Below are 27,236 nucleotides of genomic sequence, written 5' to 3' on the forward strand. Positions count from 1 at the left end.
ATTTTTACATTTAGTTCCTGTTTCCTTTGTGCCTATGATTTCTTGTTAAGTCATTTTGGTATCTCTAAATTTCTCCAGAGTTTCTTCTGTTACTGTCTGTGTATATTTTCCTTTATAAAATTAGATTTAATCACTACATTTTTTCTAATACATTTGCTATATCTGCAAAACAGTACTAATTATCTTCTCATAAATTCTAACCTAATGCTCATGTATATTGTAAACAGTTACAATTATATCTACGCAAATAAATATTTCATACCCTAAAATATAATTTTCTAAGGTTATCCTATATTATATATTCTATATATGTTATCCTATATAGTCATCTTTAGTTATTTCTGCTTTTATCATTCTGTGTTGGTAATTATCAGTATTGGACACGTAGCCGACAACAAAAATTTTCATTCACTCTCATTCATCAGAGTTACTGTTACAAGTCAATTATCAAATGTTTAACGGATTCTGTTACTTATTCTGATGCATCAGACTTCATTATGTCTCTTTTAAATAAAGTAATGCCAATTAGTAAATTGAGAAAAAATCATTTCCGAGTTTAAAACGAATTTTACTCTTTTCCAAGCTGAATTTGCCATTGATGACGTGCATTGGTTATTTTATTGGAAGGGCTATAAATAAAGTTGTTCTCGTCGTTGTTTTTGGTCAAAAGTGAGCTCGCGCGGCACCCACTTTGCACAGAGCTTTCTCATACCCAAATATTCGTAAATGATTCGGTCATTCAAAATCATTTTGTGGATTTTTTAAATGTTTTCGTCGGTAACAACCTCTTTTGGGCGTCCATTGCGTTCATCGTCTTCGGTGCTCATTTCACCACGTCTAAACTTAGCATACCAATTCTTGATGGTTGTTTTTTCTGGGCCAGTGTCCGGAAACTCGCCATGAGGCCAAGTTTTAACTTCAACTGTATTTTTCCCTTCAAAAAGCATTATTTTCCCAACACGCGAAATTCTTTTTTATCAATTTTTTTCACAATAAAAGCAAAAGTTGTTTTACTCAAAATGCTATAATTCACAAATTAATGATCCGACAGCTGTCAAATTTATACATGCATCTTCTGAGGCTTAGGGCTAACTAAAAACATATGTATTTAATTCTAGTAGCGCCATCTATGTATCGGGCCGGGGATTTTTAAATTGATTCTTTCGTGGAATATCCGCGTATTCAAGGGTTCATATATGTTTTAGAATATACTTCTATAATACTAACTTATTATGCACGGATAATAAGATATAAATTCAATTGATATATAAGAAAATATATTAGTTGATAGAAAGAAAATCGAGTATTGAGAACATATTAATTTTTTTAATATACTCCAGTACCTGTAACTTATTTAAATTTTAAGATTCCTTATAATATAGTTGGTTTTCTGGTGTAGTTTCCTCTCCAGTCAAAGAAAAACATCAGATTGAAATATGTCGAAATATAATTATAAGTTTTATCCGGTTCAATATCCTTGTGCATTAAAGATGAATAAACACAGCTTTTTTTAATCAGCGGTTGTATTGGTATATATTTTTGTATACACTACTATTAGAGGAAGACAAACCATTTATAAATACTTTTCAGTTGTCTGGTTTTTAGTAAAGACTCTGTATCACGCATGGGGTTACACATACACAAGTACACAAGTTGGAATACCGTTGTTTTTTTCGATCATCTAACAATTATGTTTAGTTATGCGATTTGCAGACTCAGCCCACAACAAAGAGTCTAGGGGTGTTGGCCACCGAAAAAAATATCAATGTATCGTTTTCGATCGGACAAAATCGGACAAAAAAAATATCGATATTTTACAAAAAAAATATATCGGTATTTTTAAGAAAAAATAAAAATAGTGAAGTATTAGAATAAAAAAATATATATTTTTAAAATTTCTTAAAAACTAGTAATATTTTTGATAATCATTTTAAATTAAGTACCAATTTTAAAGGTTTATTAAAAATTATGTTTAATTTATTCTGAAAAAATATCGAAAAATATCGATATATCAGGCAAAAAAATATCGGCCAAAAATATCGATATTTTTTCTGTATCCTTAAAAGACTCGATAGTTGTTTGTTTACCATTAGCAATCGAGTAGATAGTACCGAGTGTTGCGATCTTGAAAACTTTTGGTGGCGCAGTGGTTAAGGCTACAGAACGGTCCTCCGGACGGTTGTAATTATAAATGTCTTTATAGGCAATAGTGGAAAACTCGACAAGAAATAACCATCCCATTAACCAGGCTGGTTAAGATCGGATGTCATCTGGGATGGTCTCTAAGTTGGTCACTGGCCAGTCGGTGGACCTATTACCGAGGACCGTGGTTCGGAACCCATCGTTGGTAAAAAGGATACATTAAAATATATGCAAACCACATTGAATATTCTCTGAAATGTCGGTACATAATGCTTTGATTTTCTGAATTGGACAATACGAAAATGAACAGAATGTAATTAGAACTAGACTTGCATCATCGGTCTACGAAAGTAACTATTTTTAAAATTGCACAGAATGTGAACGCTTCAAGAATATTTCGTAAAAACGAAGTTTTGCGTCAAAATTCATTCCACGGTACTTAACATTGTTAATATGGGATTATAATATTATTCATATTTATTAGTATAGTATGAACAGTTTGGCTGTAGGTGAATTGAATGTGCACCGATTTACTCTAGTTGACTTTTATTTCTCATGTCTGCTACTACTTATTTATATGATTACTTACGTGTTACAGTTTTCCGGTTACAGCAAAAAGATAACAACACATTTTCATCATTTAAATGTTGCCCAAGATGAGCTTAAAAGCTGCATTAATAGCTGAATCAAATACGTCTCATAATTATTCAAGAATGTGCTATACAATGGAAGAATATCGTTTATATGCTAGAGCATATTTTACATGTCAAATAGTTATTATATCTTGCATCCACAGATAATAATACCCTTATTAACTTCTGAAAAACGGATGCTTATTGAAAAACTTTAGTCAGTTTGTTCAGTGTGTGTCAGACTCTTTCAAGGCTGATCGTAAGAGTTAAATTTGATTGTGATGTTTCTTATCACCTTTTTGGAAAGAATTCTTAATGATTTGGATTCATCAGAAGATTTAATTGGTGACACGACAACCTTTTTGGAAGTTCTATGCACAGCTTGTATATACTCTGCCAATTTTACAAATCCATAGCGAAACCTTCCTAATTTGGCTACCGATTGTGCCAATTCACCTTGCTTCAGCTTAGCCGTTCTCGCTTGATTTTGTCGTAAATAATAAATAATATAATTTATTTTTCCTTTTGGCATCCAGTCTAATCGAAATGGCTCCAAACGTTTTTGCACAGTACCTAGTTTCTGAGAAGTAGAAACAATGCTTATTTGATGGTCAGGCTCAGTCATTTCCATGATTTTATTCACATTTTCTATAATTGCTCTTCTGAATGTGCTGCATCTTTGACATCGAATTTACCTGATTGGAATCAACGACACCAAAATTGGGTTTGATTGGCTATTACATTATCAGATTCTTTAGCACTATTTATATTTTTCAAGTCCTATCTGTCTGACAGATCTTTCCAGGTCAAGATCAGGAAAACACTTTCCAGTCAAAAACAAGTCGATGCTAGCGTTCCTCAAGGTTCCCCGCTGGCCCCAAAAAAAAGCATATTGACGTCGCGTTATACGCTAACGACACTGCTTTCTTCACGGCCGCCAAGTTCGAAGTTACAATTCATAAACTTTTACAGAAGCAGCTCGATCATGCGGTCAAGTGAGTCAATCATTCCGCAAACAACTGAACTCAAATGTTTCTGAAAACGCGCTTGTTCGCGAGCTGGTCGACATGTTGGGAGCTTAGCACCGCGTCACCGCTAACCTCCCCTCCTTTTCCAGACTGAAACGATCTCATCCGTCGCTGCAGTCATAACTTTTACCCCCATACGACAGTATCCAGTCGTATGTTAAATCAAGTTCATGAATCAATAGAATCGCCGGGTCCTCGTGCCCAATAACGACTGCCCGATCAGCGGGTGCCATATCCCCAAATTTAATGCAGTAGCAATAACGATCCACAGAGGTTAACTGTGAGGCGGTTTCGGTATAGAGTATTGGTAAGCCCAGAGGCAGTCCCACATAAGCCTGTCCAACTTGTCACTCCAGGGCAAGTCTCCGCGACCAGGTATGGGGCATGCATTCTACCGCCTGGTTTTAGGCAAGAACAAAAAAAACTTTACATTTTTAGATGGATTTTGTCTTTATTTGTTGTCGTCGATGTTTGATGTGAGTTCAAACAAAACTGTCAAATAAGTTTATTTTAACTACGAAATCTCAACTTTCTAATGCCATCTACTGGAAATCGATCGAACTTTTACACTATGATAGTTAAATACAATTAATTAAAGCAATATATTGGAATAATTAATGACTAGTTTTAACTAGCCCTAATAATAGTAGATTTAACTGAACAGGAATAATATTAATTTTATGTTATTTGTATTGATTTGACTGTTCGTATATTAAGTTTTGTTTTTGTTGCAGGAATGGTGCCCGATGATGGAGTTCCTGACATGACCAGACTAACGGTCCTGGACGAAGCAGTCATCAACAAGAACTTGAAAGTTAGATACAAGAATGACAAGATATATGTATCCTTTTTAAATCTGAAATAAATAGTTTTTTATTCGCATTCGCCATTTTCTCAAATACTTCGTTTAAGACATATTTTATATTTTGAATTTGTCTCATTATATTTATAGGTAAGTAACAACCAGCTTTTATAAGATGATCAGCTATTTCAATCGACTACAATACTCTTTAGATTTATTACACTACAATATGCAAATTTAAAATAGCAAATGCTATAATTGGTCTCCGAAAATCATCCCCTAAGTTTTATATATTTGAAATATAATAAATCCATACCATATTGTATCAAATTTTGCAAATAATTTTTTAATAAAAATAATCACATTTTTTTTATTTAATATAATATCTCATTAATATTAGTAAAAATTAAAATACGAACAATACTTTTTCAAAATTATGAGTAATAGCCGTCCTAAATTACGAAACTAAAATTTGTAGAATTAAAATCTCTTAGATTCCATCAACTTGTTTATATTAATATTAACGTGCCCACTGTATTCTGCTTTTGCTCAGTACATCAACAATACAAATACAATTCTACAGTACATCAACTAAAAGGTAATGAGTCCTCTTGAGTCGTCTTGGTGGTGTTAATTTCCAAATCTTTATGGAGATCACTATTTCTGAACTACTACAAACATTTAAAATGACTATATTATGTTCAAACTCTATGACTATATTCTTCCTTGTACAATCCTATATAATAACGTTACCATATGTCCATATGTCCATAAGGATTTACTACAATATTTTATTATGTTTTAGTAAGTTGATAGGGCAGAATGTCTGTCAAAAAACTAACGTAAGTAATCCTCATAATAAAAGAAATCAAACTGAATATAATATTAATTTAATTTGAAATATTTGAGTTCAAGAAATTCTGTTTTTCTTTTTCTACATAGTTTTTATAAAATCCTAAACCGTCAACTGAATCATTCAACATATGAGGAATACTCAAAGCATTACTAGTATAATGCATTCTGTTAATTCTACATTAGCTCTGTAGCAATCCCAATAATTACAAGCAAAGTGCGTCACGGTTTGATACCTACCGCTAGAATAGTCGCGTGATAATATACCTTTTTAAGTTAAAAGCGTTAATGGGTTTGGAGAGATAGATAGGATCCGTGTAGTGAGACAATTATAGTCAAGCTTAATGTTATCATTTTTGAAAGAGACAAGGATACAAATCGTACAAATCATATAGACCGGTAAATAACAGTTTTTTGAAAGTTTATTTTTGATTGTTTCGAAAAATCGAAAAATGTTTATTATTAAAATGCACAATTTGAGATGTTATTATTTTATGATAAATAACAGCGCCCTACTGAGAGGACATGTATCTAAAGAACAGAGGCAAAGGGAAATAAGAAATATAACCGAATGAAGAGGGGAATTAAACATGGAACACGGAAATAAATGGATTGGAGAAGGTCAAGAGGACGATAGTAGGTGGGTATTCAAATAATAGTTAATGATGAGAATTGGGAAGAAGAACAATGTGAAAGAAGAAGAGGAGATAGAATACCAAATTTTTGGAAGATAATAAAAGCTTGGGAGATGGGAACATGGAACATACGAGGATTGATGAGTAAAAAGGAGGAAGAATTTGAACAAATTGAAATATATATACTAACTATAATTAATTGAAACGAAGAAAATAAATGTATTCATAAATTGAGTATTAACCATACGCTTATTTGTAATTGAGTTAATGAAAGATGAAGAGAACACCAGCAGGAGTTAATAAATTTAACAAATTCAGAAAGAATATTAACCGTAAAAATGACAAAGAAACATTAAACATAAAATACCTACCTACACCACTTAGTAGTAAAAAAGTAGAAAAGGTGTATGTATATACCATAAGTTACGAAATGCCAAAGAATTTAAAATCCAACAACTTTTAGCCATAGAAAGAAGATGCGACTTGTTGAACGGCGATATAAAACGACACCGTGGATTTTTATCTACAACCAAATGAAATAAACCCCTGTCGTCCAAATGTAAAATAGGATTCATTTTTGAAAAAGTACAGATGAAAGAAAGGAGTTCTGATGGTTACATTTCGAATTTATATAGCACTCCAATAGTGGCATTTCGGCTTCTTCAGTCGGTCAAGCTTTTAACTGGCTTTATAGGGTATTAATTTTTACACCAATTGAATTGTATGGTGGTGAATCTGCAGGTATTCGTGCAAGAAGCAGTGCAGTGTTGGTAAATTTAAAAAACTTCAGAATTGAACGATTTGGGGATATTTTCTACCATTCTTCCATCTGGTTTTTATAGTATTGGTGCACACTTGTTGCCCTTTTCGGGTATAAAACTATTAACATTTATATTTAATGATATGCTACGAATTAATTACTTCCCTAGCATCTGGAAAGTAGCTAAAATACTAATGATTCTTAAACCAGGAAAAATACCAGAAGATGTGACCTCCTACCGGCCTATAAGTTTATTACCGATAATCTCGAAAGTTTTCGAGAAACTGAACATAAAGAAACTAAACTGTATAATAGAAATAAGAAAAATTATTCCAGAACATCAGTTCGGGTTTCGCAATAATCATGGAACTACAAAACAAGTGCATAGACTTGTAAATAAAATAAACGCTGACCTAAATGCCAAAAGATATTGTTCGGCTGCTTTTTTAGATATATCTCAGGCTTTTGACAAAGTATGGCATAAGGGCTTGCAGGTTAAACTAAAGAAACTTCTTCATCCGGACTATCAGTCACTAAAATCGTATCTCACTGATAGACATTTTATTGTAAATCAAGGCGATGAACATTTACCGAATTACATCCCGTATATTCAGGAGTTCCGCAAGGTAGTGTACTGGGTCCAGTACTGTATCTTCTGTATACGGCCGATCTGTCTACCACAAAAATAACTACTGTGGCAACATACGCAGACGACACAGCTATCTTAGCATCCCATAAAGATCCAGTCACAGCATCAATAAACCTACAAACCCATCTGAAGCAAATACAATTATGGTTGAAGACATGACGCATTAAAGCCAATGAAACAAAATCCACCCATATAGCTTTTACCCCGAGTAGAAGAACATGTCCACCAGTGAATATCAGTAATCAACTCCTCCAAGCAGAGCATATTAAATATCTTGGTATGCACTTAGATCGACGCCTAATATGGAAAAAGCACATACTCTCTAAACGAAAACAACTTGGATTTAAATTATATCAAATGTATTGGCTCATCGGGTGCAAATCCAAGTTATCTTTAGATTACAAGATATTTCTGTATGAGTCTATACTCGAGCCTATTTGGTCATATGGAATCCAACTATGGGGTACCGCTAGCAAATCTAATATATCACTCATCAACAGACAAATCATCATTCAACGGTTCCAAAATAAGGTATTGCGTGCCATTGTTGATGCTCAGTACTATATTTCAAATAAAATGATACAACGCGATATTCCTCTAGAACCTATAACGAGTGTAATTCAACGTGTTTGTGTGAAGTACTTCGAAAAAGTGTCAGTGCATCCCAACATACTCGCTAAGCAGCCAAGCATGCGACGTGATAGTGAAGTGCGTAGACTAAAACGTTTAACACTACCTGATCTGATTACTGGACATATATAGACTTTAGAATGAGACTAATTAACTAAGATAATATTTTATACAGGAGATCGCTTAATGAAATGATTTTCTACATCCCATGTATATATAATATATAATATAGACATAAGAAATACTTATTGCCTATAGGGCAGATTGTGGAATCACAAAGAGTAAAATAAAAGAAACTTGGTGCCCTTTTCAAACCTTTTACTCCATTTTGTAAATAAATTATTTGCACCATTTATATACCAAGGACCTCGAGTCATTGTTGTTCAACCAATTTGTTTAAAATTTCATGAAATAATTTAAACAAATATAAACTTTCTTTTCATTTTATTTGGACTTTGGAAGCTATAAGCGGATCTGCAGCTAAGCCCACTAATTTAATTTCAATTTTGAATTATTACATAGTTTGTATATCAAAATATAGATTTATCAATAACAATAAAATAATGAATAAGCTGAGATGACAATACAGTTACTAACATTTATCATTGTTCTATTGATAACAATAATTTATAATATAACAAATATTTAAAACCTAAAATGACCGGACTATATTTACTATTGGGTATTACCGGTAATAAAAAATAGTTGCAAGGTTAGAACAGCAATAAGCTGTCCCCATTTTTTAAAGTATATTGTAATAGAAGGTATTTATTGGAAATACGTTGTAATGCAATGTATATCATTGCAATAGCGATCACGCCCTCCTTTTAATGATTAATTATAATAGGTCGGGTAAAAAGTAATTTCGGGTTATCCTAATGTATATATATATATATATATATATATATATATATATATATATATATATATTATATATAAATCTATTTAAGCATTACATTGCTTAATTGGTACATTTTTGTCAAGGCCGCGGCTAGGACGGCAGAGCTAGAACGTTAAAAATCAGTCGAATGAAACTAACAGAAACAAAAGTAGTAACTAAAAGTACACGACTGAAACAGTCGATAGTAAATAGTAACAAAATCAATCGGACCGAAAATAGCGACTGAAAACAGTCACTGCTAAAAAGTAGTAAAATTCGTCGAACCAAAAATAGCGACTGACAGTCGATAGTAAAAACTAGTCAATTACTAAACAGTCGATTTCAGTCGATAGTTCCCAACACTACCAATTAGTTATCTCAGTTTACACCCAAAATATAAAAGTCAACTCTTGTAAGAGGCCAGCTGACTAACTAATATTGAAAATAAATATCTCACTTTCACGTATCAAGAGCTGAATTATATGATTAAGAATTTGGTGACTCATGTACATTAACAAATATTAGAAAAGTAATATTTGCTTAATCTAAATAAATACAACGCCAATTCGTCAATCAGAATATTTAGATATACCTCCGAACTATATATATTTATGTACTTTAAATATACCCCTATTACAATATCATTTATATAGTAGTATCAGCTCCAAAACGTTTTAATAAATGTGATTGAATTAAAGTTGAACAGTCAGTTAGTAAATAAACCGTATATATGGGTTATAAATTGTCTTTTGTTTGGGTAAGAATGAATGAATGGAAATTATATTGTACTACAACATGAATTAATCAGAAGCGTTTTTAATATTTTGATTTATATTATTCTGTCGGTGTTGCCAGTTGTAATAAAAAATACTGAGAGACAATACTACTTTTACATGTTCTGTATTATTATTCGAATTTAATATAAAATGTCGAACATATGAAACAAATTACAACAGGTTAGAAACGAGGCTAGTATGCCATACCAAGAATATTGAAATTATTAGGTGCTTGCATGTATTCTGATATTTTTCCACTTAAAGAAGACATTTATTGAGAAAACAACGTTTTCCTCAACTTTTTATCGTCTTTTTGGCAATATGGTGATACCGCATCGAAAGGACAATGTTGATTTGACAGCTATCTAGTTATCGATTTTGTAGTTCTTCAGAATTTGGAAACCGTGGCCATGCCATACTACCCCTGATCTGAACTAGTGGTAATCAGAAGGCGCATTGTCTGGTGAGTACTATTGGGTTGTACTATTTTATAACGTTTGCAACATGTGGTCGAAGGCTGTCATCTTACGTGGTTCTCTTGGGTGATGCTGTATCTGTTACTAGCCGTTGCTGGCCTTTTTCTACGTATTCTATATCTGCAGCAACAGTTTCATTCAGTTTAAACAGCACTTAATACACTACATTCTGCTAACCTCACCTTGTGCATACCAAATATGTATGGCTATGAATATGCCGCATCTGTGTCGATGTGAATGATCCTGAGTTAATCCGTATTTTTTTACAGTTTTGATTATCGTTATAGATCGCCATTCACAAAACCCTATTGAAAACTCTTCTTTTTTGCTTGAAAGCAATAAAATCGTGTGTTAAGTGATGGGCTTCGACAACCGATTTCATCAAGTTAAACTACAAAAGTAATAAATGTCGTAAAGTATTTGAACAATTTTAGGGTTCCGTGATTATCGTCTGTATATACTGAGTAACTCAAGAATACTAAATGGAAAACAGTTATTTTATGTAGAGAAATATCAAAACCATTGAATTTAACAGTTAAGTTGTTTAACAAAAGGTTTACATTAATATTTTGAATTTTTACCAAAAGATATCGCTGATCAAAATAAATTAAATTAAAGGTATTTATTAATGTTTAAAGAATATACAAAAGAAAAAAATCCAAAAAGTTGCAGGCTGATGAAATGGGAGTTCTGAAGAGTTCTGAAAAATCTGAAAAAATCTGAATCCCAAAAAGACTATTACGACTATTTGAAATATCGATTTTTTTAACATTTCCGAAGTTTTCAAAATAATACAAAATTCAAATTTTGTTATAGTTTTACTTTAATGTGATCGAAGAATGTATACAGCAGATTCCAACCATTTCGATTTCAAGTCGGTTCGTTCGAATTTAATATATCATATCAATTGTCTATTTTAGAAAAAGGTGTAGTTTAGAAAAAAAGCGGTTTAGATGCCGTGTAACAGCAATATTTATGAAAATAATTTAAATTTTGAAAAATTATTTTATGGAAGGGCATATATTTAGAGGATAAACTTTGAAAATATGAAAAAATCACATTTCTAGAGTAGAATATGCCCATAAGTTGTCTTTTTCTTCTTTACTGTTAATTTTACTTGTATCCATTGAAAAAAAATATCCTGTCCCACAAAAATAAACGTTTACTATTTAAGAAATATTTCATATAAACTAAATATTCTTTAAAAATGCTGTTCGTTACGCCATTATTATCAAGAATGAATTCTGTCAAAAATCATATAGTAAACATTTTCGAATCGTACTATTATATATATTAGGCAGAATTTTAATAGTTTTAACAGGAATCTTACAGACTTTTCACGACGGCGATGTCCTCTGCTGATGCCGTCCGATGCGATGGGAGAATCTCCGTTGTCTCGGTGGATATCTGTCGACTGAGTCACGGGGACCGTCTAGTGTATTCGGAAAATCGATCTTTGAAATTCCAATGAAAGTAGAAGCGGAACATGTCTGACTCACACCTGATGACTTAGCGTGTCCATGATGAAACTTTAACATTTTTTATTATTCTTTTTTGTATGTTTATTCATTTTATGTGTCCCATCAAATTATCGTCATTATTTACATTTGTTTTAGCCATAATCCCTCCGTATTTATGAATCAACATAATATTTATTTGTTTAATATTAGTCAGATTTTTTATAGTTTTTTTATTAAATACATCTTACATTAGGTATGCTTAATACAATCTTAATGTACAAATTGTTTATTACTATTGTTAAGTTGTATTTCTATCAATTTAAAAGCAACACAAGTACGGGATAAATGCATCAATATTTATTTCCCAAATTAAAATTAAATTAGACTACATAAGAAAAAGTTAAGAGTAACACTTACACACGATGCAAGTTCGTGGCTTTGGCTCGCTTCAACCTTCTAATTTCCTGTGCATTATCCAGCAAGTGTATTGCTACCCACGTTGATGCGGTTTGATTACCTTCCTTCACTATTTACACCAAAATCTTGAATAACTTAGTAGATCCATTTAATTTCGAGGTCATCGTGGTAGCCATAAACATGAATAATTAGTCGAGGAACATTGTTTTAACAATTGTTGGATTACTAGTGGTTACTAGATTTGACGTTTTAATGCAACCTCATACTTGCACCTCATATGTCCAAATAGGCTTCATTGTGAACTGATAAACCGATATCTTTAATCTTAGACGAAGTTGAGAGTATATTCCACCTATATAGATGACGCTACTATTAATTATTTACGAATTAAATCCATGTTTTTAGTTAGCCCTAACCCTCAAAAGATGAGTGTATAAATTTGACAGCTGTCGGATCATTACTTTGTGAATTTGGAAATTTCGCTTGTTGATAAAATATTGCTTTTTGAAGGAAAAGATGCAGTTGAAGCAAAAACATGGTTTGATGCCGATTTACCGGACACTGCCCCAGTAAAATCAACCATCAAGGCTTGGTAGGCTAAGTTTAGACGTGGTGAAATGAGCACCGAAGACGTGACGGTTGTTACTGACGAAAACATTTAAAGAATCCACAAAATGATTTTGAATGACGGTAAATTGAAATTGAAAGAAATAGCAGACGCTCTAAAGATATCAGCTGAACATGTACATCATATCATATCGACAGTCATCCGAGTGGACTGCACTCGATGAACCCCCTCCAAAGCGTGGGAAAACGCAACAGTCTGCTGGCAAGGTTATGGCGTCTGTATTTTGGGATGCGCATGGAATAATTTTCATTGACTACCTTGAGAAAGGAAGAACCATCAACAGCGAGTATAGTAGAGCCTTATTGGACCGTTTGAAGAACGAAAACGCCGAAAACGATCGCATTTGAAGAAAAAGAAAGTGCTGCTTCACCAAGACAATGCATCGTGTCACAAGTCAGTGAAAACGATGGTAAAAATCCATGAATTGGACTTCGAATTGATTCCTCATCCATCGTATTCTCCAGATCAGACTATTTCCTGTTCTCAGATCTGAAAAGAATGCTCGCTGGAAAAAAAATTTCGTCGAATGAAGAGGTGATCGCCGAAACTAAGGCCTATTTTGAAGCAAAGGGCAAATGGTACTACAAAAATGGTATCAAAAAGTTGGAGGGTGGCTATAATCAGTGTATCACCCTTGAAGGGAATTATGTTGAATTAAAAAAAACTAATTTTCCAAAAAGATGTGTTTTACTATGGTAGGCCGAGGACTTTTCAATTTACCTGATATGTATCAAATCATAACAGTGCATATTTATGGCTAGTCAAATCTATAACAAAAACCGGGAAGTAGTTACCGACATTCCTGGTATAATTCATATTTAAAAGAAGTCTGGGTAAAAAGAAAAACAGTTTCTGCACCCAAAAATATAAAATTTAGGTAAATTAGTTTAAAAACGTTTTTGGTTGACCTTTGTTATCACTCTAGAAACAAATTATTCGTCCTGCAGATATTTATTTAGTTTATCTTCCTTATCTTAATTATGAACTGTTCAAATAATTTACGCAAGGTTTGCTTTGTTTTAAATCTCGGGCTCATTTTTTTTGCCAATTAGGGCGTTCTTTCCTATCTTTTAACTTCCTGGACAGTCTCTTGTACAGTCATTTCCCTTTTTCTGAGTGGCATTCTCTGTGCTGTGCCGCTGGCTTTGTTCGGGTTATGCTCATTAATTCTGATTTTAAGCATTCAAGTAAAAATAATTATATAATTATATATTTACGATTTTAAAATTTTAATTTTATATTGGGGAAAATAACGAATATGAATATTTCATTCGCCGTGTACAGCATTATTAGAAATTACTACAAGATCTAATAACTGTTAATACTCCACATTTAACATTCAGAGAAATTGACCATACAAGACTTCTGCGAAAGTTCGAAGAACACTTAAATTTATAATTATATATGAAACTTATTATATTTCTTTAAATTAATTTATATATAAAGCTCTATAGTTTAATTAAATATCAACTTTATTTATTCAACATTATCAATATTGGTGGATTAATAAAAGAATATACTAAGAAATAACTTGAATTGAATTTGAATGAAAACTATGCAATATACAAAAAAGGTGATCAAAAGCAAAACGATTTGGAGATCAATAATTGGGGAAGTGATAGAAGAATACCTAATTTTTTTTGCAAGGTTTTAAAATCCATGCAGAGGAGAAAAATGATATAATTACAGACACATAAAAGATGTAATATGAGACATAATTACTGAATAATAACAAATAATGGAGAAATGGAAGGAATACTTCCAGGAGTTGCTCTGTTCATAGTAGCAGCATATAAAAACATGCACACCATCATATTCATATTAGCATTTTAGGGTTTCGGTGAATGGAGGTAAGACGAAATGAAACAGTGGTGTTTACATTATGTGGCCGTTATTTTTGAAGTAATATAAAAATGTGGAAAATACAAAATAGATAAAACGGATAGACGGTAGCGGCGTTACCTGGTGACGAGGCTTGGCCAGTCGATGGTGGCACGTTTAAACCAAACGATGGTTGGGTACTGAATGATCCTCGAAATATCCTTCAATAACATCCCAGATAGACGTCTCGGGGTGGCCAGCTATTCGTTATCATGTTCCAATTGTCGCTGCTGGCACCCCGCCCATGTTCAACATCTGGGATTATATTTCTGGGTACTTTGTTGACTGTTATTCCACGATGTAAAATTCGACATGCCTCAAGGTCGCTACAATACTCCCCTGCCAGAATTTTACATACAAATATTCCAAACAACAAAAAAAATGATGCATGAAAAGAGTTTTAAACATTTGGATATGCTAAATCAAAACGGTTGTGGTTGGTACAGTTGCGATCTGGTACGGCTGTTGATATCTTTCGGTGCTACAGATACTGTTGTTTCATCGTCGCTTTGGCACTTGAATGTGGTCCATCGACGACGTTGAGAACAAGCTATTCTTCGGACAGGGCTCCCGTAATCGACGCTGTGGGAGGATCGATTGTTCGACAACGTGGTAGCTTATTTTGTTCGAAGACGAGACGTTGACAATTCTGGTACCGCGGCGAAGACATGACGAGTCTACGGTGACCGCAATCGGTACCTAGCTTCTGGAGCTGCTCGGTGACTAATCCGTGGTCACATACGTCACGGTAATTCAGAAAAAACAAATAACGACGGAATCCGACCGAAGCTGCCCAAAGCCTTTCAAATCAAAATGTTGCCAATACGACGGAGACGGCGAGCGAAGGAAGACATTATGATTTAAACATAGCGCCGAAAGAAATATCTAGTCGAAATGCTGATTATCAGATGATGATATCAAAAGCTCTAAGGATTCAAAAGATTGTCAGAGAAACAAAATTTGGAAAAGAAAATGAAATGGAAATAATGATATTAAATTTAAGGTTCATTGTTCCAGCACTAAAATAAAATTTAATGAGGGACAAATGTTTGAATGAATTTGATGTTGAAGGAACAAAATTAAAATGGAAAAACAATCGAATTAAAATTATTGAAAACTTTGTATCAAAAAAAAAAAGAGATAACAGTCACGTAAAATACACCATGTTGCACGTACCGTCCATTCACGAGTCTAAACCCCATTTTGCTAGAGATCACGTCGGGGTCACCACTTTAGGGTTTCGGTGAATGGAGGTAAGACGAAATGAAACAGTGGTGTTTACATTATGTGGCCGTTATTTTTGAAGTAATATAAAAATGTGGAAAATACAAAATAGATAAAACGGATAGACGGTAGCGGCGTTACCTGGTGACGAGGCTTGGCCAGTCGATGGTGGCACGTTTAAACCAAACGATGGTTGGGTACTGAATGATCCTCGAAATATCCTTCAATAACAAACATCCCAGATAAACGTCTCGGGGTTGCCGCCAGCTATTCGTTGTCGGGTTCTAGTTGGCGCTGCTGGCACCCCGCCCGTGTTCAACATCTGGGATTATATTTCTGGGTACTTTGTTGACCGTTATTTCACGATGTAAAATTCGACATGCCTCAAGGTCCCTACAGCATCTTTAAAAAAATTTAAAGTAATATATACAAATATTTTCCACCAATTTTAACAAAAATATAGATTAAAATGAGAACATGTATTATATAGAAGATGTTTATAGTGATTTTTGCATTTAGTGGATGAAATCTCACGAGAATATTTTTTTTTGCAAAAAAAATACATTTAGCTAATAATAAATTCATATTGTATATTTCTTGATTCTTAATTATTATTCTAAAATCAAATGTTTAACTATTAAACAAGGTGATATGGAACAGGATTTGAAATATATTTTTTTTTTTTGAAAATGTATTTCACAAGAAAATCTTGAAAAAAACCCAACAAATACAAAAAGTGCTATAAATTGGTTCGTAAAACACAAAAAGTTTTTATTACTGGTTTTCAAAATAGATCTTTTCCGAACTAATTCAATTATGCCAACAAATGATCTAATTATCAAAAGATTTTTTTAGACGCATTTTCAGGAATCGACATAATTTGTCGCCATGGCATCTCTTTTATGTCATCTATCGACTGAAAACAGGTATATTGAGGCGGTAATTAGCGCTTAAGAAAGAATTTGTTGATGATCGAATTTTTAGATGGTATTTGTCGGGTTCCTGTTCTAAAGTTTGTTCACAATAGTTTTTCTTACCGATATTCTGGCATTTTTAACGGATTTGCTCGCTTATGTTGCACGACATTCAGATGATATGACTCAAGATATTTCCAATATTTACATTTCAATCGCAAATACTCATAACGAAGGCATACGAAGACTTCCTCCAATTCCAATCAAAAGGCATCATCCCCATTGAAGGAATGTTCGTCGGGTCGGTCAGTAGGTCGAAATGTGTGGCTGCCGCTGCGATTATTTGTCAGAACACTCACTACTATTTTTGGAAGGAATTTGCACGAGATTTGAAAACACTGTTTGAAGAAATACTGTTTAGTTTTAATATTAAAATATACATGTATTCGACGGGAGAATTGAAAGGATATTAGGTTAGGTAGAGGAAGTACGGTAGCGCTGTGGAAGTGGTACTATTAAAAGGGGATGGAGAAAAGAAAAGAGAACGAGACGTCGTCGTGATGGTCTTTTACTGCTTGGAACTGCATGGTACCAATCCACCGGCGTTGCCAACCTTTGTACTTGTTGATGAATTCGTGGTGGCCTAAAGGATCGTGGCGGTCGCCACACCATTATCATCTATTCTATTTAACAACTACTCAGAAGTCGATGAACACTACTGTATCAACAATATGTATCAACAACAACATTGATCTTGTTACAAACTACCTTACGAGGGTTGCTATTTATATTTTGAGCCTTGGTAATACTAGCAACATCGAAGGATCATTCCCCATCATGATTATGAACACATCGGCTGAATCAGTCATTCATTTGACTGTCCAAAGGGTCGAGTTAATGAGCCCACCTCTATACAGCACTGGTTTAGTGCCAAACGAATTTTTATTTCCGCATATCAGAATTGGATGGATGTCACCTCAATCATAGTGGAAAATGTATTAAGAAGATTGTTTCTCAAGGGCATGCAAAAGTGTATTAATCATCATGAAGAATACCCCGACAAACAACAAACACGTTTTCGTTAATATATTATTGTATTTTTATTATTATGCCCAAAATATAAATAGCCAGAAGAAAAAGATGATCTAACAGAGAGAACACGGATGGATACCTTGAAGAATTAACTTAGATTAACAACCACAGAAAATTTTATACTACACAGTTCAAGACCTGTTCATGGCCGATTTCCCACTCCTCAAGTCAACACATCAAACACAACATTTTATACAGACGACACAGCGTTCTTTATAGGATATAGACCCGACGCCATTAAAAACAGACTTCAGGCACAAGTTACCCAGTCGATAGCATGGTAGGAATTCTGGCGATTGCAGATTAACCCGAGCAAAACTCAGACTATTATGTTCCATCGTCGGAAGGAGTTCCATGCATATCGCCTCTAAATCGAAAAAGTTCCTATCCCCTGGCTCCAGAAGGTGTCATACTTCGGTCTCCAATTCGACTTCAGGTTCTAGTGGCCAGCCCAAATCCTACACGATCTTTGCAAAGGCAATGGCGTGTATACCATCCTATTTCCACTTCTCTACAGTAAAAGTATACTTCCTATTCCCCATAAAGCGACTATATATATATATAAGTACGTTTGGTTTGTGAGAAATGCGAATATCCACCTCGAATTAGGCATCCTGTTCGTGAAAAGCTTCGTGAACATGCTCAGTGTGAGGTTCTCCCGTGGAACATTGCAACATGAAAATCAATTGATCAAAAATTTTGCTTAATCAAAAATAAAGTTCAGGACACAAAAATACAGATAGCTGCAAATGGCATACATCATTAAAGACGAAAGGACTAGAATATATCTCCATATTTATATGTTACCATCTGACCATCTACTATTTAACTATATTGCACTCTTATACACCTATTTTTAATAAAATCAATTCATCGTAAGCTGAGCATTTCAGCGACTAAATTTCATTTAACAAAATTTTGGACAAATTCATTGTTGTATACAGGAGAATCGTGTCAACTTATTGCATGTACATCGAGGAATGTATGTAAAAATCCAAGTAAAAAAGCATCAAACCATATATGGCTTCTTCTCAGTGTACAAGTTATTTATTGTGTTTTTGGAAAACAGTCTGAACCTAAATCATGGCACATAATGACTAATACGCATAGAAGGGACCTTCATACGACTGACATTTCCAAAATATAATTCCGATGATGCAGCGCTTCGTTTATGTCAATTGAAAATAAAAAGTAACGAAGAAAATAAACGTATCGAGATGAAATGGCAATGTCATTAGCCCGTGAAAAGCCACGAAACATAATGGAAACGACGGAAAATACCGTGAAATGACTGGTAAATGTGCGAAATAAACTGCCGAGGCGGAAAACCGAAATAGAACGTGGTTTGCTTTTAACCCTCTGCAGTTTTTGCAAATAAAAAAGAAAGTGCACCGAAGTTTTATTCCTAGTATATTTGTTTTCTACGTTCGAGTCCATTAACGACTAAATAAAACGAGGATGTAAATTGGATGTACGGTTTAAAAAAGATGAATAGTTCATGCAGGATATGGAATGGACAGATAGATGGCGCTACTAAAATTCAATCCATAGGTTTTTTTGTTACCCTAACTATAATATAGAGTTTAGCCCTAACCTTCAAAAGATGCGTGTATAAATTTGACAGCTGTCGGATTATTACTTTGTGAATTATAGTATTTTGAGTGCAGCAACTTTTGTTATTGCGAAAAAAATGGATATGAGGAATTTCCCGTGTTGATGAAATATTGCTTTTTGAAGGGAAAAATACAGTTGAAGCAAATATTTGGCTTGATGCCGAATTTCCGGACACTGTCCCAGGAAAATCAACCAACCATCAAGGATTGGTATGCTTGATGGTTTGTAAGTTTAGACGTGGTGAAATGAGTACCGAAGACGGCGAACGCAGTGGACGCCCAAAAGAGGTTGTTATCGACGAAAACATCAAACAAATCCACAAAATTATTTTAAACGATCGTTAATTGATATTAAATGAAATAGCAAACACTTTAAAGATATCAACTGAACGTGTACGTCATATAATTGACGAATATTTGGGTATGAGAAAGCTCTATGCAAAGTGGGTGCCGTGCGAGCTCACTTTTGACCAAAATCAACGACGAGTTGATGATTTGGAGCGGTGTTGGAAGATGATCAAGAGTAATAAACTCGAGTTTTTACGTCAGTATGTGACAATAGATGAAACATGACTCCATCATTTCACTCCGAAGTCCAATCGACAGTCATCCGAGTGGACTACACACAATGAACCCACTCCAAAGCGTGGGAAAACGCAACAGTTGGCTGGCAAGGTTATGGCGTCTGTATTTTGGGATGCGCATGGAATAATTTTCATTGACTACTTTGAAAAAGGAAGAACCATTAACAGCGACTATTACATAGCGTTATTGGACCGTTTGAAGGACGAACTCGCCGAAAAACGGCCGCATTTGTAGACAAATAAAGTGCTGCTTCACCAAGACAATGCACCGTGTCAAAAATCTATGAATTGGGCTTCGAATTGCTTTCTCATCCACCGTATTCTCCAGATCTGACCCCCAGCAACTATTTCCTGTTCTCAGATCTCAAAAGAATGCTCGCTGGTAAGAAATTTTCGTCGAATGAAGAGGTGATCGCCGGAACTGCGGCCTGTATTGAGGCAAAAGGCAAATCGAAAAGTAGGATCAGTCGATCACCTTTGAAGGGAATTATGTTGAATAAAAACTAATTTTGCCAAAAAAATGTGTTTTACTACGGTAGGCCGGGGACTTTTCAATTGACTTGTTATATATATTATATTTTCCAAAAGTAATACCATCATAGATCTATACCTCTTTGACAATATTAAGTTTCATGCCTTTTGAACGTGTAATTGCGGCACGCATTACTTTTCTTATTTAATCTAAATAAAACGCCGTTGAAAGTCATAGTTTGTTGGTAGAAACTTACGATTAGCGATTGATTACGAGCTATCAGGAAAATCCAAAAGAAGGCGGATGGGTACCACATCAATTGAATGACAGGCAAATGCAATCGAAGAATCGTTTGTGAAATGCTGATTCAAAAGTATGAGCCAAAGCTATTTCTGCATCAACAGGCACGGTAAAATGATTTTACAACACGATATCGCGCCGTCTCATAAAGCAACACCGGTGAAGGAACCGTTGAAGGCACTTAAATTGGACACATTATAGCATCCACCTTACTCTCCAGGCCTTGTCCCATCCGCTTGTCAACTTTTCGCCTCAATGTGTCCTAGGCTTGCAGAGCAACACTTCGCCAATTTCGAAGAAATTAGAAAATAGGTCGATGAGTAGAATGTTTACCATACGAATTGACTGAAAATGCAAGGCTGCTACTTTAGTTTAGAGTTCGCTGTATAACTTTGGTAAGATTTTCTAAAATGTGTAGCCTTGAGCTTAGCCCAAGAATATTACCCTCTAAATAGATTCTCCGAGTATATATTTTTTAATTTATAGCTCCTCATACACTATTGTCCTGTTTAACAACTTCAGACATTTACTGGTTTTTAATGAACACAATTTCTTAATATATTATATATATATATATATATATATATATATATATATACTATGGGTTTATCTCGACTGGGCCTAAAGTTTAACGTGGGCTCCGAACCACGGTCCTCAGCATTAAGCCTACCAACTGGCGAGTAACCAACTTTAGAAATCATCCCAGAAGACATCCGGTCTTATCCAGCCTGGTTACTGGCGTGACTGGGATCACATTTTCCTTGTCGGATTTTACACTTTTGCCTAGAACATTCACAAATTTTTAACAATCACAAACATAAATTTACGACCATGCCTCAGCAGGATTCGAACCCTCGGCTATCGCAACAGTGGGAGGACCATCGCCTTTACCACTGTGCCACCAAGCCGGCAATTTCTTAATATTATATTATACTTCTTTAATGAACATTAGCACCAACGAGATTCGATCCTAATAAGTTACTGTCGGCGAGGTAGACCACCCACGCGCTCAGTTCTTTGTAGTTACTGTTGACTATTGATTTTTTTTTCAACAAATTATTAACATTAGCAACCTGCTTTTTTAGGAGCAGGGAAGACCAACCAAAGAGTCCTTTGTTGATATTACTCAATTTAACATCTGTATGTAGCACTATCATCACAACTTCAGATAGGATTATTTTGGGTAGCACTCAGCTACTAGAACCACTATGAAAAAGAAACAAATGAAAGAAAACCAATATCGATCAGTAATATATTAATTTTCGTTTTATTTTTTATTTAGCATTTACATTTATTTTGATATAAAATCTCTTGTTTCTTAGTATTTGCCGGCAGAAGATAATTTATCATAAATCCTCGAGTTATTTACTACATACATAATGAGAAACTAGTTGGAATTCTATTGTGTTAAACTGTTGTTATTTATGGCACGTAATGACTTATCAGCATCAAGAAACGATATTTCTTATCGTTCAAGGACAACGTCAGGTTTACGTCTTGTCTAGTGTCGTTTCTTTAACAATCCAATTTGCTCGTGAAAGGTCAGACGATTTATCGACCAAATTTGACTGAACAGTCCAACGAATACTGTCTTTAACTATTCTCGGGTATTCTAGTCTATAAATTCCATATTTTCTAAGCTTAAACCCTAAGAATATGCTTCTAAGACGGTTTTTCTATAGTTAAGTAATTTTTGGAGATGTAGCTGATGATGGTTACGCGGCATCTAACAACAAAACTTCAAGCGCGGTTTTCATGAAACTATGGCTTATAAATTAGTTTTAAGGGAATTGTTTGATTTGAAGATTCATTGTTAAAAATTGGTACAATATATTTTACTTAAGCATTATCCATCGATACTTTTACAGCTTTTCCAAGAGTTTTCACTGGTTTTGCAACATGTGGTCGATCGTTGTCATGCTAAAGAATAACATTGTTGTGTCTTTGTTGTGATTGTCGTATTCCGGCCAGTTTTCGTTCGTCAATCAGTCATTAATCAATTGTAGTCGGTAGTTGTATCAATCCCCATTGATGGTTACATCGAGTGATGCTTTCAAATCCTCGCCTTTTTATTAGTTGTTCCGAACGTTCTTTGTTTTTGATATCAAAATCACCAGTTTTAAAATCTCGAAAACAGTATTCACATGTTGAAATCGATGGAGCATAGTTGCCGTAAGCTTCACACAGCATTCGATGATCTTCAGTCCGCTTATCTTCAAATTGACGTAATAAAGTAAAACTGTCCCTAAATGCGATTCACTTGGTGCAAATTCAGACATTTTCAACGCACTTAATTTTTTTAATTCACACTTCGACGAAATGATACATATGGAAAAGTGTAGCCCGTCAGTGCGGCTTCAACATGAAGTTGGTTATGGAGGTACCCGATGCGATTTAATACACAGTAGCACCCTCTGTTGTAAATCCTTTATAATTAAATTGATTATTTAAAACTAATTTATAGACCCGTACTTTTTTTGAGACGGTTAACATAATATCTCAAGTTCTACTAAATCGATTTACTTGAAATTTGGTCTAAAACATTCTGTATACTCTGTATTCTTCTATTGTATCAAAGTAAAACCATAAAAAATGTACTTTTAAAAAAATTGAAAATCAAATAATGGTAAAAGGGTTTTTCGTTTTTTTTTTTCGAACAACTGTAATTTTTTAAAAATAATTTTATTTGACTTTTTTTACTTTCATCCGATTGATCCGATTTCTAAAGTAGAATTTCAGATATCATGTCAACCGTCTCGAAAAGATTAGTTGAGAACATGTTCTTAAAGGGTTCAGCTTCTAATATTTGAAATTTTTTTTTTCAAATTTCTAGTCTAGAGTAACCTTAAGCTTCTAATCTTTAATTTTAAGAGACTTTTCACAAAGATGCTAACCAGTATGTTAATTTGTAAATATACAACGACTGCATTATCAATGGATATTGCAAAGTATCGTAAGAAAGATGATTATGGATCACCTCCATGGTGTTATATCTCCATTGTATACGTAACACATGGCCTAAAAATCCCGGTCCTAACACATAAATGGCGCTAGTTTTATTGCATTCACCAGAAAGCTGTTAAAATTTAAAAGAAATCTGTTAAAATTTCATGATATTCTACTCATTAGTTTGTGAGTTATTGTGCTAAGAGTGACACTACTTTTGTTTTGTTTTTTGGATGGACAATGGATCCAAAACAATTACGTGTTTAAATTTTACACTGCTTCTTAATGGAAAAAATACCGCTCAAGCGAAGAAGTGGCTTGAAAAATGTTATAAGCACTCCGCTCCATCAGAAACAACAATAAAACGTTGGTTTGCTAACTTCAAACGTGGTCGTAGACACCGATAATGCAGTGAACGCCCAAATAAGGTGGTAATACCAGGAAACATAAAAAAATCGAAATGATCGAAAAGTGAAGTTGCTTGAGTTAGCTATATATATATGCCACGTTAAGACTTAACTGAGTTAAGAGACGTTTCACAAAGATGCTAACTAGTGTGTCAGTTCTAAATATACAGCGATGCTAATTATCTTTTCAGTTCGTAATTTTCTTGGTGTTAAGCGAAAAACATCGAGGAGAAAACTAATTTAACAGGAAGAACGACATCAGACCATGCTAATCACGTTATACATACCAAATAGTTTTTTTTCTGTATCCCATTTCAATAAGTCGTCGACCCCGCGTAATTATATATTCGATTTTATTACCATGGCCCCTTTTCTTTCGGTTGTCTTGTTCCCCCCGGGCTTTTGGTGATATAACGATTTGGCAATGCTAGCGCGACCCCTTTTTTAGGGAGTGTTATGAATTTTGGCTCGTAACGCAAAAACAAATTTCATATTGGGGTTTGTCTCTCTTTGGCACCAGCTTTTGCATAAGATATTTTACTATATCTTTATGCAAGGGTCACTATTTATATTTCGGGACTTGGCAACATTGTTGTCATGTGAGTCCATCTGACGATTCCATAGTAAAGTTTGACATTTTTGATGATATACGTACTCAGAACATTTTGTCGTATGGATGCTATTTGTTTATTTTATATTTAATTGAAAGTTTCGTCTCTGCAAAAAATTTAACTGAATCGTGAACATTTTCGTGCGACTATTTTTTACGATTTTCGACATGGAATATAACAACGAGTGCATCAATCAACTTAATTTGACTTTTGGCGATGAAGCTAAAAGCATCAAAAACCACCGTGTATCGCTGGTTTAGTGAATTTCAATCGTGGTCGTAGTTCGCTGTCCCGCGAGTTTCGTGAAGGTCGTCCAAAATCGGCTATTGTGCCAGAAAACATCGATGCTGTGTGCGAATTGATTAAGCAAGATCGTCATGTCACCTATTGTGAGATTGAGGCATCCCTAAGCATTAGTTTTACCAGCATATATGCGATTTTACATGAACACTTAGCTGTGCGAAAGTTATGTTCGCGTTGGATCCCACACAATTTGACAATCATTCAAAAAAAGGCTCGTGACGATTGGTACAACGAAATGCTTAAGAAATTCAATCGCGGTGCTTCGAAAGACGTTTATAAAATGTGACAGGTGACGAATCATGGATATATTCGTATGAGCCCGAAAGTAAGCAGCAGTTTACTATAGTATGGATGTTCCAAGATGAACCAAATTCAAGAAAAGTTGTTCGCGCACCGAGCACTTCAACCAAAATGGTGGCCTGTTTCTTCGGGAAAACTGATCATATTGCAGCAGTGCTTCTAGAGGATCGTAGAACAGTAAATCCTGATTGGTATACAACCATTTGTTTGCCAGAAATCTTCGGTGAAATAAAGAAAACAAACAAGAGACGCCGCATTGTTCTTTATCATGACAATTGCGAGCTCTCACACATCGGCTCAATCAAGAGACTATTTGAGCACCCAAAATATCGAATTGATCTGTCATCCGCCATACAGCCGTGATTTGGCACTCAGTGAATTATTTTTGTTTTCAACCGAAAAGAATAAACTGCGTGGTCAACGATTTTCATCACCCGAAGAAGCTTTTGAAGTTTTGAAGATGCCTCATTCGGAATGAATGCTTTAAAAATTGATTTAACCGTATCCAAAAGTGTATCGATCATCGTGGCGAGTATTTTGAAAGACAATAAAATATATTCACAGCTTAACAATCTGTTTAGTTATTTAGTTTAGTCAAACGTTATTTTCGTCATATTTGGCTTTGAAACTTTCAAAAAGCGAAAATACAGTCTTATCGAAAATTGGATGATGTTTGTAGTGTTAATGTGTTAAGAGGGTTTTCTAATTTACAAATTTGAAAAGAATGTTTTTTATAGCTTTATAGACACTGCCCATAAAATTAAACTTTTGGGCTATTCTAATCTAGAAATTTCAATTTTTTCATGTTTGCAAATCTTACAAATCATAACTACTTGTCCAAATTATTTGACAATCTTTTCTTGAAAAGAGTAAAATCAATCCTGAAGAGAATCATCTTATTTCTTGATCACTAATATTTCTATAGGAAATTTTTAATAGGAAAACCATTATATTTCATCTCGCGACGTTACTATTTAATTAAAGCTTAAACTTACCTAAAAACAGTCAAAACTATTTTTAAATGGTTCGAAAACCATTTACACAAGACTGGATACCAAAAGAAGCTCAAAATTTGGATTGTTGCGACAGAACGAGGTACTTTTAAAGAGGTTACAAAAAATTGTAAGGATTGATTCTATTAATCAATCAATCAATCAATCAATCAGAAAGTCGGCATCTTCCATTACGACGTGATTCAGTAAACATTGAGGTAGACTAGGTAGGAAGTGTTGAAGGTCTCTTGAAGCTTTGAGATCCGAGCCAGTGGAGTTTGAAAACTTGAGGTCTTTCATGGGCAATTCTGTCAGAAATTTCACAATGACCGAATTATCTTTTTTCCAAAAGAGTAGAAAAAAGATTGTTGATAAAAACTACGTGCCGTTTTGCTTCATGATCTTTATTAGTGATATCATTGGTTAATATTTGAAATTTATATTATAAATTCGCTTTCGGATATATGAAATAAAAAAGTGAAGTCATTCAAGATATATATTTATTAATAGTTTCTACTTTATTCAACTAGCGCACATCGAAAACAATTTACGTATACTGAAATTTTTCTGTAAAATTGCAAATATTACATGTATCTACATATGAGTCTCATATTATTAAGGTGTCAGCTATCTCAAGCAACTTCATTTCAATAGCAGTCAATTACCTTCAATGGTATCGGTTTTTTATCAAAAAACTGTTTTTTCACTAAAAGTACTATAACTGAAAAAATAATAATATTGGAATGAATCCAAAAATTATATGAGCCAGTAAAGTGGCGCCATGTATCACACAGCCAGTAACAATATACTTATACTATAATACGAGGGTT

General features: G+C 34.1%; 1 protein-coding gene across 2 annotated transcripts in view; it reads left to right on the plus strand.

Moving 5' to 3' along the window:
- Positions 1 to 27,236, plus strand: part of Myo81F (unconventional myosin 81F) — a 132,680-nt gene that overhangs the window by 31,447 nt on the left and 73,997 nt on the right. For both annotated transcript variants that reach the window (XM_076411178.1, XM_076411179.1), the window contains exon 2: positions 4,537 to 4,643. In XM_076411178.1, the coding sequence (XP_076267293.1) occupies positions 4,537 to 4,643 (107 nt within the window). The remainder of the gene's footprint in view (positions 1 to 4,536; positions 4,644 to 27,236) is intronic.

The sequence above is a fragment of the Rhynchophorus ferrugineus genome, unplaced genomic scaffold (assembly GCF_030347505.1).
Source record: "Rhynchophorus ferrugineus isolate W39M unplaced genomic scaffold, kcgeb_rfMv2 rfM8, whole genome shotgun sequence".
Lineage (NCBI taxonomy): Eukaryota > Metazoa > Arthropoda > Insecta > Coleoptera > Curculionidae > Rhynchophorus > Rhynchophorus ferrugineus.